General features: G+C 38.9%; 1 protein-coding gene across 1 annotated transcript; it reads right to left on the bottom strand.

Moving 5' to 3' along the window:
- Positions 1-7234: 7234 nt before the first annotated feature.
- On the bottom strand, positions 7235-7576 carry LOC120353103. Its single transcript, XM_039435746.1, has one exon. It carries the CDS (start codon positions 7574-7576, stop codon positions 7235-7237), a length of 342 nt encoding a protein of 113 aa, XP_039291680.1.
- Between the last annotated feature and the right edge of the window lie 5852 nt (positions 7577-13428).

Consider the following 13428-nt stretch of genomic DNA (forward strand, 5'->3'; position numbering starts at 1 on the left):
AAAAATAGTTCTTTAATTGAAATGGGGAAGGACTTTCAAACCTGAAAGATCTACTACACCACAGAGGATATATATTTTTTGTTTGTATGATGTTACTGAGCATTCAAGAATAAAATACACATACTAGAAATTGATGATCCTCTTTGATATTTTTTGTTTCACAATATACCTCTGCTGATTTTTGCAATCATTTTTTCTGTGTGAGCAGTTAGCAATAGACTAATGTGTATGACAAGAGTCCTCTTCTATATAATCTACTCTATTCTAGAGTGGTGGTGAGGTAGATGGAAAAATAACACATCTAATCAAGATAAGTGATTATTTATTGACATGAAAAGGTTGCGACAAAAATATCTATCTTCAAACATAGACTGCATAATCCAATTGTGAGTCATGTGTACAATATTAAGTGCACAAAATGGTGGTGTATCCAAGGTGGCTTTAGTACTACCAGTCAACTTCATCCTCACAGTCTCCAGATAGTGGATTAGGTAGTGTTCTGGGCAGTAGATTCCTCTTCCAGTACTAGTCTTCATCAAGCTCTCGAGTTTAGGCATCTTGTGGTAGAGATAGGGGGATGTCAAGTCAATGTACTCTATATTCTTCTTATCATCCAGCTGCAACAGCATGTCCAATAGAGTAATTGTTTCATATCCATAGACAATGATCCTGATTGATTGCTCCAAGTTGACACTCATCCATCTTCTAACCATGTCACAAACAATTGGTTTCAGAGCTGTGTATGGAAGATGTTCTTGACCAGCTCCTTCACCTGACCATCGCAACCCATGTTTAGCTCGGCTTAGATGATTGTTGTCAAGCACCTCACTTGTTGTCAGCAAATTTTCAGGGTAGGGTGGTTTGAAAAAGTAGTGATGAGTTGTTACATGATGATCATCATCACATTCAAGTACAGCCATCTCCTTCACAATAAACTCATTGTTCACTCCTTCAAATCCTTGGAAGTTTATCAGGTAGAGTGGTAGTGATCCAAAAATGTCAGTGGCCCTCCTGGGTATGCAATCATTCTCATTGATCATAGCAGTTAGATCAGTTGTACTTGTAGAAGCATCCTTCATTAAGGGTCTGCTGTTATAGATGCCTGGACAACAGCCTACAACATCTTCACCATCACAGATTTCTCCATCTTCTCTATCGGAAAAGCCAACAGCTCTTTTGAACATGACTGTCTCACTCAATGCTCTAGATAAAAATGAGCAGTAGATTGCTCATACATAACATTTATATTGTCAACAGCTATTCCCCTCCTAGGCAAAATTTACAATGCCTGTCATTGGTTTGTACTCTCTAATTGTTTCATGAATCATCAAACAGTAGGCACGTGTATTTGCAGGAATGTTTTCGGTTGCTTCAAACTCCACTCTGACATCAACACTTCCAGCCTTGAGAGTTTCATTTTGTCGGGAACAGTCAATAGGAAACAGCATAATCTTTTTGTCTTGCAAAGCACTCTTCTCAAACAGTGGATCACTTAGTCGGAAATCTCCATGGTTGTAGACTCCATTGAAAGCAGTGTACATATTGTACACTCGATTATCATCACCATCAATGCTCTCATATGGATAATATTTATTGTTTAAAAACACACGAATATCTTTCATGTTACACTTATCAAATCATGACGCATTCTTAGTGTCATCACCTCTCCTTGCAGTTTGTAGTCCAATAACAATATACCTAGGCTTCTCAGTTTGTGAGGTTGTCTTGACAGTCCAAGTATGTTTTGTAGTTTCAGGCATGGATGGGTACTCATACACTTCCCAGTGTCGGAATGGTATAGACACAGGTGTATCATCCTGTACCAATTTCAATAGACGTAGCTTAGCTTCTTCAGCTACCTCCACGTAGGGCATCCTCCAAACAAGTTTATCAATTATGATCTTTCCAGCTGCACTGAGACAATCTTTATCATTGGAAGAACGTCTCAGCACCAATTCTTGTTTCACATTCAACATTACCCTTCTGTAGTCCTCTGCAAACCCAAGCAGATATCTGAGTGGTACATCCATAACAGTAGTAGAAGTATTATTTGGTGCAAATGTGCCAAGACCATTGGTAGCATCATACTTATAACCAGCTCCTTCCATCTTGGTCAGCTCATCTCGCTCAAAGGTCATTGTATTTTTCATAAGGCTAGTGATTCCTGGGTTGCGGTTGCTGTCCACTTCAACTCCATTGATCTCATAACGTATTTCAGAAAACAGGTGGGCGAAGAATCCTGAGACACATGGTGAACCACCTAGAGCTTGATTTGTTGTACTTAGCGCCTTGTACTCTAGGTGTAGATAGCTTTCAGAAGGTAGTGTGTAGATATCCTGTTGTTGAATTGGAATCCTGATCTCATCACTAGCTTTGTAGTCTGTGCTGTAGGGCATATGAGAATGGTATTCAAAACCAGTAATGCGATCATCAGAGGTGGGACCACTTCTTGTCACATCTAAAACTCTCATTGTACTTGTCTAACTTGACAGCCTCTCTGTTGTAAATAGTTGATGTTCCTCAATGTTAACCCAACAGAGGTTGAAGGCATAATGAAGTTTTTAACAATTGTAGTCCTTTTATCTTGTTTCTTCAATTCAATGGGCTCTCCATCATTGTCAATGCCTCTACTCTTCTTCTCAAACATAAGTACCATTATGAACACGTTGTCTAAGATGTAGGGTGATGTTTATTACCTCGTCTCTAAAGTTCACAATACGTCCGTCTTCATCAACAACCTCGAGTGTAATGTCATTGATCAGTTTGGTGTTCACAGGTAAATAGATAACATTTCGCACAGTGACAGCCATTTTATAGCCGGGGTCCACAGATGGGTAAAACTCATAGAGAACATGATCTTTTATGCCATTTGAGTAGGAACCACTAACAATGTTACACTTTACACGTACCACATTGGGACGACTGATTTTCACAGTTGAGTCACCTCTGGCCACACTGTTGGCTTCCACAGTTCTATGTGGACCAAAGCCCAACAGTTTACCAATTGAGTTTTCTGGTTGAAAGCTCAACTTGGCACTGCATAAAACCATACACTTCAATGTTGATGGATCCACATTAAGATGAAAAGTAATTCCACGTCTCCACATCCTTGACTCCAACAACTCTTTAATTGTATGAAACTCAAAACTACCTTCTGGTAATGATATATATTGTAGAATCAATTCCTGCTCAGTTTTTATTTCATCATTATCAATAGCTCTTCCTTTTCGAATAACTGACTCCTTTTTAACATCAGCCTGAACTCCTCCCTTGACTATATGATTGTTATCAAAATTTGCCCCAACTGACAACTTCACTATCTTATTACTTATAGGACTGTGATCATGATAATAGTTCTTTAAATTTGGTCTCTCATCTGATGACAGTCCTGCAAGTTCAAAATGGGTTATAGAAGAATCATCCACAACCTTTTCCTTGCTCTCCTGTCCTGGTTGAGTTGATGGTTGCAGGGGTGTTGATGCTGGTACATAATAGTGCAAGGTATTGTTATAATTGAACTCAACATTAGGTATAGAGTTACAGCTTGTAAAGCTGATAAGTCCAACTTCCCATTCACCAATACTTGTATCAATTGGTGGGTAGAATTCACTTTTCAGTATTGACCTCTTTCCTCCAAAGCACAACATCATGTTGAATGCACAGTATACTATTGCACAATGTTTATCAATAGGCTCTTACTCTACATTTTATACTATTTAGAAGACAAATAGGGTAATGAAGAAACATATTGTATAGATTACAATCATTTATTTTCATCAACTAAAAATTTCAAACATAAATGTCCACAAATATGTGAATATAGATCCTTCTGCTTTTGATCATAGTTGTACTCGATCCTTGTTGCTGGCATTGATCCAAGATGCATGTAGTTGATAAACTCTTGTGGTGGTCTCAGGTTACCGAAACCGTCAAAGTAGTAGACAACATCATCCTTCTTTACATAGCACACCCAATGTGTGCCAGCTCCAATACTGCTGTCAAGATTGATGATGCCACATTCTCTTTTCAATGGTCCAGTAGCAGGTAGGGTATCTCGCATAAACACTCCTCGGAATCGTTTAAGTTTCAAACGACATACATACTTGTAGAGATCTGCATCAGTTAGTGCTCGATTGGGCAGAGCAATTATTGTCTTTTGTCTTTGCATTGATAGCGATAAGCTCCGTTTCCCAACTTCTGTTGTTGTTGACGTCTAAGGTAGAGACCTTTCCCCTTCTTAGAAGATTGTGGTTGACGTCTAAGGTAGAGACCTTTCCCCTTCTTAGAAGATGTCTTCTTTGTTACCTTTTTGCTATTTCTCAGACCTCTACCACGCTTTGATCCTCCTCCAAACTTTGCTTTAGCCTTCATAATGTTGGTTACTGCTAATGCCGCTGCTCTCTCTGCCAATCCTGCATCTGAAGATGTTGCAACACTCCAAGCTCGTTCTGCCAAGATGTTGTCTGCTATTGCTCGATTTGATATATCACTGTTCCTTGAATATGCAATGTCGTGCTCCTTGCAAGCTTGATCAAGTTTGTTGATTCCTGGATCACCTCTTGCCAACCTTTTATCAAGTTTTGTGCCTGGGCCGCAGTACTGATAGCCTGGGAGATGGAGTTCAACTGGTAGAATATCGATTGCTTTGTTAACTATTGCACCAGCAGCGTTCTTGATAGCTGAGAGAACTCCTCTTCCTTGATATCTCTTTCTTGCTTCATAGACCGCCATCTAATGCTTAACATCAGTATTGTCACTTGATTTTATACCATCAGGTGGGTTTGGATCTTCAACCACACGCATCAAAAGCTCAATGAATGAAATTTTCATTCTTGCTCTATCCCAACCTTCTACATTCTTCAAAACATTTTGAAACTCTGGAATACTGAATAGAGCATCTATATAATTCTCAAAGATCATAGTGACAAGCTTTATAAATCTTTTGTCTAAATAGCGTTTGTTCACTGCATCTAAGTCTCCAACTGGGTCTTGCATGTCTGTCAGTATTGAGTTATTGAGACTTGTGAATACTTGTGATGTCTCAGAATCTTTTGTCTTTGGCAGCCATGACCAGATAATATCCTTGCATGTGATCAGATTTATAGCATCCGTATCATTTCGAGGATGTGCAACATTAATCACCCGCCTGTGGTGAGCATTAATATTACCCAAGGTATCAATGATTCTTTTACAACTTTCACTCATTCTACTCTGCTACTGTAACACTGTAAGCTAAGCATAGTAACAATATCTTTTTATATTACAACTAGTATGCAGGTTTGCCAACTATATAGCCTCCTTCAACTAATTCTTCCAGTATTGAGTTTATTTCATTCTCATGTCCTGTGTTACCAACTGCTTTTGACTGATCCAACAACCTTAGTCTGTCAACAAGTTCATTAGGATCATTATAGTATATATATTCAATCTTTGTATCATTGTTTGCCACCATATTGAATGGTGCTACTAGTCCTAATCCACTGACTGTACTATATTTATTCTCATGTTCATCATTCTTCAACAACTTGTGAATTGTCTTCTTATACTTGACATCATTATAGTTTATAATACCACCATCTGGAGCATAATTTTGTCTATAAACATTGGTCCAATTGAGAATACGTTTGTATGCATTCTCATCAGCATTCAAAACAAGTTGTTTGTTGGGTCTCTTTTTGAAAATGAGTTCACAAAGTCCAGGTGATGCATCAAAAATCTGATTGATTTCTACATTTTCAGGATCGGTAAGAATAATCTTATCTCCATCTGGTCCAAAGGTTATAATTTTGCTGCCTAGAAAATACTCATTTCCTTTTACTTGTGGACCGAATGTAGTATCATTGGTATGATCTCTCATCATTGCTATTTGAATATAGGGACCCACTGGTGTGCTAGCCACTCCAGATTCATGCAAAAGATTTTGCATTACATCATGACCGCAAGTATTGAGTGCTTTCTCAATACTCTGATTCCCCTCCTCTTCACCACCATCATCACTCAAAGTATCATCTTGACCTGGCCACAAGTTCCGTGCAGCTCTTGAAGTACTTATAGCTGGACTTGAGCTTGCAGCTGCTCCAAATGATTCATAGACTGGTGACTCCTCCCCAATAATATCAAGTTGTGGTGGTAACGCACGCTTGAAAGGTTTGGGTTGAATTGGAGTTGTTGGTGGTGTAGGTTGTATAAGATGATGTGGTTCTGTTGGTGGTGATAGTGCTATTGGTTGTTGTTGGGGAGAAGGTAATGGTAATGACTGTTGTTTTTGTTGGAGAGCTTCAACTATGTTAGCAAGTGGTTCAGTAAGAGGTTTAAAGTGTGTTGCATGCTGCTCCTCTGCCAACTCTCTTCCAAGTGTGAGCTCCTTGTGCTTCCTCTTGATGTTGCGTTGCAGCTTTGCTATCTCCTTGATGGTGGGAGCAATTTCCTCCACTGTTTTCTGACGGAATCTCTTCTTCACATCCATCCCGCTTGCTATATAGTGATAGACTGATGCTTTGCACAACTATGCCTCAGTTAAAAATGTATCAATACCATTTCTGTAGCGCCCTCTATTCTTCTCCAATGATCGATCAATGACAAGAAATGAATGGGTAGCTGATGACCAGACTTTGTTACACATGTTCTTGAACTGTTCAAAGGTCATATCAGCACCCACATGATCTCTGTGCAAATGTTTCATATTTAGTTCATCCTGTTCAAATATGATTAGAAAGTGCATTGTCACGAACCAACTGTTTAGGTATGCGACTATAGGTCTGTGCTAAGTAGAATATATCAACATCGCTGTGGCGTGCAGCACTAAAGTATTGTCTGATAACATCTTGTTGTTCGCAGATTACATCATCAAAAATTATTATTGAGTTGGGTGACAGTTCATGTGGAGCAGGAATTTCTTCACTTGTATCACACTCAACATAGCTTATCCCAGCCCCTAGTCCTTGCATAATAGTACGCAATAACTTGTACTTTGGTTGAAAAATTGTTTTTGAGAATAGGTAGATGTTTGAAAAGTGAACTCCATTGCTATCAAAAAGCATATTGAGTAGCATGTTAGTTTTGCCACAACCAGATGGACCACATATGATGCATCTAATATGATTGGGGAATAGAGGTCCATGTCGTTTCTTCTTCTTCATTTCTGATCCAACAAGTCCACAACCTTTCACCACCTTATCAAAATCAATAATTGTAAACTTGTTATTCTTCTGCACTACCTGTTTCATTGTTTCAACTACACCAGATCGTTTTTATCAATCCATGAGTTGTGGCTGCTATCATATCCTTTCCAATGCACCAGCAGCTTGTTCCCCCTCCTCTTCAACACTTTAGCAATTTCAAAAACACTAGGCACCTTGGTTTTAACAATTTCCTGTGAATAGAATCCTCCTTGCACTGGTTGACCTCTAACGTCCTCAAGCTCATATGTTATAGGTACTGTGGATCGTACATGTGTTACTGTGAACAGCTCATTTGACCAATTGGGTAGATAGCCCTTATCAAAAATCTTTTTATACTTGCTGATTCTAACCTTGTCACCAGGCACAATTTTCTGATGAGGACCTGGATAGAACATGTTTTTAAGTTTTGTATTCAACTCTTCTCGATAAACTTTATGCTGTTCACTGAGTCTGGAAAGCAATTTTTTTTCATGCTTCTTCCCAACATCAACTGGTCGCATACCAATTGTGCGATGAATCCTACCATTGTACTGTTTGAGAAGTGATGTTAAGATATTTGTCCAACAATGAGTTCCCTGCTCTGTGAATTTGGTCCACATTAATTGTTTAAGTGTTCTATTGAATCGTTCCACTATTGATGCCTTTTTATCGGAAAAGGTAGAGTAATGATTAATACCATACTTTTGCACAAGATGTTGAAACTTTGAATTGAACCATTCCCTACCATCATCAGTCTGTAGATTTTTCATTGGATATTGTTTGAATATAGGATGCATAGCTTTGATCACTTCATCTGCTGATTTGTTTTTTATTGGTATTGCTAGAGCATACTTACTGAGACAATTGATCACTGTGATTATATACTTGTAACCTTTGTTCTGTCGAGAATATGGAATCATTTCAACAAGGTCGGCTTGATAGAGGTCATCAAGACCTTTGACAATTACCATCCTAGTTGGAAAATTCCGACGAACTTGTCTGTGCAGCTCACTTGCTATGGTAGCCTTCTCCATATTGTATACTCTTCAATAGATGTGACTTATTTTATACTATATCAACCTTAAAAAGATAAATATAATACATTCTCCAAGTTATACTGAATAGATGTGTGTGATGATTGGTATCTTTCTTACCATGAACTTTAGTGTTGAGGGTATATGAAAAATAAAATAACAGTTTGATTGATAATACAGTTTATATAATCAAAGTCAAACATAATAATATAATTAAATTGTAATCTTCCATTTTGTTTTTAATTATTTCCACTACTTATTGATTAATCATCCAGGTTCAACAACACCCAGTCATACATTGCCCCTAGATCACTAACCATTTCACAGTAACATCGGCTGTATGGAAAAGTCAGAATAACCATTTGATCATTGTTGCAGAGGTAAATTGAAGCATGTGGGAAAATCAAAGTCATTGAATCAAGAAAGTTCTCCAAAGATTTGAATGGTTCACAATTTTCTTTTCTATACTCAAACAGTAACTCCACAGTCCACCTGGTGCTCATGGTAAAGATGCAGGAACATGAAGATTCAGAGTTGTCTGCTGGCCCCATTGCAAATGGGTGGTACTATTGATGAATGAATATCTGTTTCAATGTTACCGGTATCCAACACTGGAATTAATGTAGAAGATTGTGAAAGGTCTTGACAGTATAGTGTACAAACCTCGACTGAAGCATCTATGATAGTACTTAAGAATTCTAGTGATGAAAATGTTGAGTGAAGGCAGCTGTGTAGATTATATGTGCAGTGAACATGTTTGCACAAGTCCTCTTCTATCTCTGCTCCACTTGCTAGCTTCATGTACCACTCCTTAATATCCTTCTTCAAAGTTTCTCCAACCTTCCCAGTTGATAAAAGGCATTGTTGCATATGGAATATGTTTGATGTGTCCAGTCCATACTCCCTTGATTTGAGGAATTCTTCAGTCCTATACTTAGAGTCCAGCTCCAGTGCATTGATACTTAGTACCAGCATAAGACAGAGCACAGTTTGAATAGTGTTGTTACCATGAGCCATGATTATGGAATGATAACATTCACTCACTCCATTCTTTTTTATATTCATACCTTGCTCACTAGTGGGATGGCATCATCGGATATCAATAGAATGTGCATATCCAAATATTGAACAGTCTTCAGGTAAAATATTACATAATAAAACATTCTCATACTAGAAGTTTTATTTTGATAGTTGATAGTATGTTCAAATCATATGATAGTACTCATGAATTGATAGTACTTCCAGATGATACCAGCTTTTGACTGATACTAGCTTCTGGTTGATAGTACGTTCAAATCATAGGATAGTACACATGAATTGATTCTTCTACAAGATGATACAAACTTCTTTCTAGTTGTTGGTTCAAGTGAATTGATGTCCTAGAACCTACCTTGAAGTAGTGGTGGAATGAAAGATCAACCGATTTGAAAGTACTCCTGAGAGATCTAATGCGTTTTCGAGCGTTTTTTTATGACTTTTCCCCCGCCTCCCCATTTTCAGTGACCCCGTACTGCTTCAGGGAGACCCGGGGGAGGGCAGTTGTTCGGTGGTTGAGCGTGAGATCGGGTCGCGAATCTCCTCTCCTTACGACGTTCCGGTACTAATTATTTATGGGAGAATTATTCTATTTGTGTTAATATAGAATATTGTAGGACTAGTTCTGGACAACTCGAAGTTAGAACTCCCTTGTGGGATTTTCTTTCTTGTCAGCTATTTTTCCTAGATTTGTATCACTGGGGGTGAACGTGTTATCCTTGGTTTGAAACCTGTAAGGGATCTCAAGTTTGTGCTACAAATAGTTGAGTGGGAAATTTAGGTAGGCTCTTATAGCTGATTATTTTTGAGTGCTTAATTTATAAGTCTCGACTCTGTTGCTTCACAACATTTAAGTTTAGTGCGGGAATTTGTTTGCTATTCTCCGTATTTGGTTCTGCAGTGATTCAGGTAACTGTATGTTAGGACTGGTCACTTGTGTGCATTTCCTCTTCTGTAATAAGGTAATCTCAGTTTTAAAGGGTGCATTTTCCTTATTTAATTTTCATATCATTAGGTGGCCCTGTATTTTAACTTATTTAGCAAATTCAGACTTGCTGTAATTCCAAGTAGGAAAAGCCCAATCCTTTTCCTAGAGAACTAAGGTGCAGCTTGAGTTCGTCCTTGTCAAAGTTTCTAGACTGCGACGTCCTTTCTCTTACTTTCTCTTCACTTTCCCTATTCTAAAATCCTTCTAGCTCTCAGGTACAGCTTGAGGACTTCCTCGCCGAAGTTTCTAGACTGCGGCATTTTTTCTCTTTTTTTCTCTTCACTCTCCCTATTCTGAAATCCTTCTAGCTCTCAGGTACAGCTTGAGGACTCCCTTGCCGAAGTTCCCAGACTGCGGCATCCTCTCTCTTCCTTTCTCTTAATTTTTCCTACCCTGTTTAGCGCGAGATCTCAGTTCCAGACTAGAGATCGTTCCCGTCGCGGTCCTCAGACCAGCGAGAGGTGTAGGAAACCTTGTGTAGAGCAGGATCTCAGTCACAGATTGGAGATCGACCCAGTCGCGGTCCTCAGACCAGCGAGAAGCTTAGGAGAATTCTTGTAAACCTTTCCTCATCCTCTCATAATAGTATACTGTTTAAAAGCGTTTCGGACGATTGAGAGTGATTCTCATACACTTGAGGGCAGTCAAAGATTGGCCCTTAATAACCGGCGCGCAGTAACCAGATAAGCGCGGAAATCCTGTTTAGCAGTTTCAGAATTGCTAAAAATCCTGTCGCAGCTGCAGGCTCGCGATTCAGAAATCCAACACCCGAAACCTCATCCTCCAAACTTAAATTATCATAAAATTGAAATAGATATACTATGTTCAGCTATCAGGTCCAGCCTGCTAAGAGCTAGAGCGCAATTCTCAGATTGCGGATTATTGAGCAGATATTTATTTGCTGTAGAGAATAATAATCTTATTATTGATTCTCTGTTCCCTATACCCTTTACCGTATACCTCATACCCTGCACCCTATTCAATATAGCTTACACCCTATACCGTGCCCCATTCAACTACATCTTAAATACTACTAATAACTCCATAGTTCCGTCATACCTTCACCCCATAGCTCTCACCTTGAACCCCATAGAAAAACCACATCCCGGGCTTGGAGGTACAGCTTGCTCGCCGTCAATTCGCAGTTGGTTCAGATTGCGTACTACCTTTACAAATATAATTATTTGTGGGGATCTGATATCCGGATCCGTATCCTTGGTTAAAGTTACCTCAATTCTCCCTAACACCCAACCTAAATTCCAAGAGCTGAGGGCCGAATCGGCCAGCAATGGCACGGGCAAACACTCCTCCCCTGAAAGTAAAAATCTCGCGAAAGAAGCAGAGGGTAACGAATCAGGATAGATGGAGGAGTGTAGGTCCGGTGTCTCCACCAGTCAGTACGGTCACTGACCCCGACCCATACCCAGCTGTAGCTAGTCCGCATCGTAGCAATACTTTGCAATTATAAGGAAACCTAGAGGGTGGAATAGGACATTCTAATAGTATCATCCGCAATAGGAAGAGCTCGCCTTCAATAAATAAATAATAATAAATAAATAAATAAATGTTTATTTCCCATAAAAACTAAAACTACAACATCAATTAAAATATTAATTAGATAAATTACAATATTACATACAATAGTTAGTTACAAAAAATTCTCATAATGTGTCCTCTACTTGTTTAGTTTTTCTGTGTGGAAATTGACCTACTCCACTATGGCGTACCATGTTCTAGAGTAGGTTCTGTTTGTGTGTATTATTAATTAGTTAGTGTTTAGTAAGTCATTAGGTGGTTAGTTGTTGTTTGAGATGATGTTTTCTATGTTCTGTCTTCCTTTGCTCATCAACCAATTGTGTACTATTGTTTTGAGCTTTCTAGGATGATTAATCTGTTTAAAGTTTGCAGGAAGTAGATTATATAACTTTGGTGCTAAATGATTGAAATGTCTCTGGTATAGTGCCTTCCTTGCAACACTAGTGATGAGAAGATTCCTGTATCTGGTGTTGTGGTTGTGGTTTCTGGTTTGAAATTTTGTTGGGTTCTTGTGTAATCTGCATAGTATCTCCTTGGAGTAAAGCTGTCTTGGATCCATCACGTCAAACTCATTGAATAGCTGGTCTGATGAATAGCGTGGAGGCTTCTGGTTGATGACCCTCATGATCAGCTTCTGTACCCTGAGGAGCGGTTCGATGTGCAAGAAGCTTGCACCTCCCCATCCCACAATCCCATACAGCATGAGGGACTGAGCTACAGAGAAGTAGATAACTCTTAGACATCCCTTGTCGACCAGTGTCCTCAGAATCCTGAATCTGCAGATAGTCTTCCTCAGTCTCCTGCATAATTCATTGAGATGATGATCCCAGCGCAGAAAAGAGTCCATTGTAACTCCCAGGTATTTCTGTGACTGTTTCCTGCGAACTGTATATGAAGTGTTATTCCGTTGATTCTTGATTACTATCTCATCTCCTGTTGACTGTCCATGTTGAGTCGCCGAAAAGGTCAGAAAGAAGGTTTTCTCGTGGTTCAATGTTAGCAGATTTTCACTCAACAAGCGAGACACCCTCTGAAGTCCAGTCTCGGCTTCTCTCCAGGTCATCCCCAGGTCGGTTCAGAGAACAGTAGAACAGTATCATCTGCAAAGGTGGTGATTGATCCATTAATTTCCATGTTGCATAATGGGTTTATGTAGAGAAGGAAAAGAATTGGTCTAGTACTGCTCCTTGTGGCACTCCAAACTTTACAGTCAGCTTGTTGCTTATACATCCATTGACTCTGACACATTGTGTTCGGTTTGATAGGAAGCTCTTGGAAAGATTCCATGCGACTACTCTCATTCCATAGTTATCAAGCCTTGAAAGAAGAATGTCATGTGACACCGTATCAAAAGCTTTCTTTGAATCTAAGAATACTGCCAATGGTTTCTCTTCAGTGTTTATTTTATCGGCAATCTGAGTGGTCACATAGTGGATAGCATCATTTGTACTGCAACTAGATCTAAAACCATATTGGTTTGGCGATAGAAGATTATTTTTTCCAAGAAAGCTGATCATTCTTGTTTTGATACACTTTTCAAAAATATTTGATAATGTACTTAGTAATGATATGGATCTGTAGCAATTCATATCTTTCTTATCTCCTGTTTTGAAGATTGGACAAATGACAGCTTCCTTAAGACACTGTGGAAAAACACCTTCCTCAAAAATTCTGT

The sequence above is a fragment of the Nilaparvata lugens genome, chromosome 9 (genome assembly GCF_014356525.2).
Source record: "Nilaparvata lugens isolate BPH chromosome 9, ASM1435652v1, whole genome shotgun sequence".
NCBI lineage: Eukaryota > Metazoa > Arthropoda > Insecta > Hemiptera > Delphacidae > Nilaparvata > Nilaparvata lugens.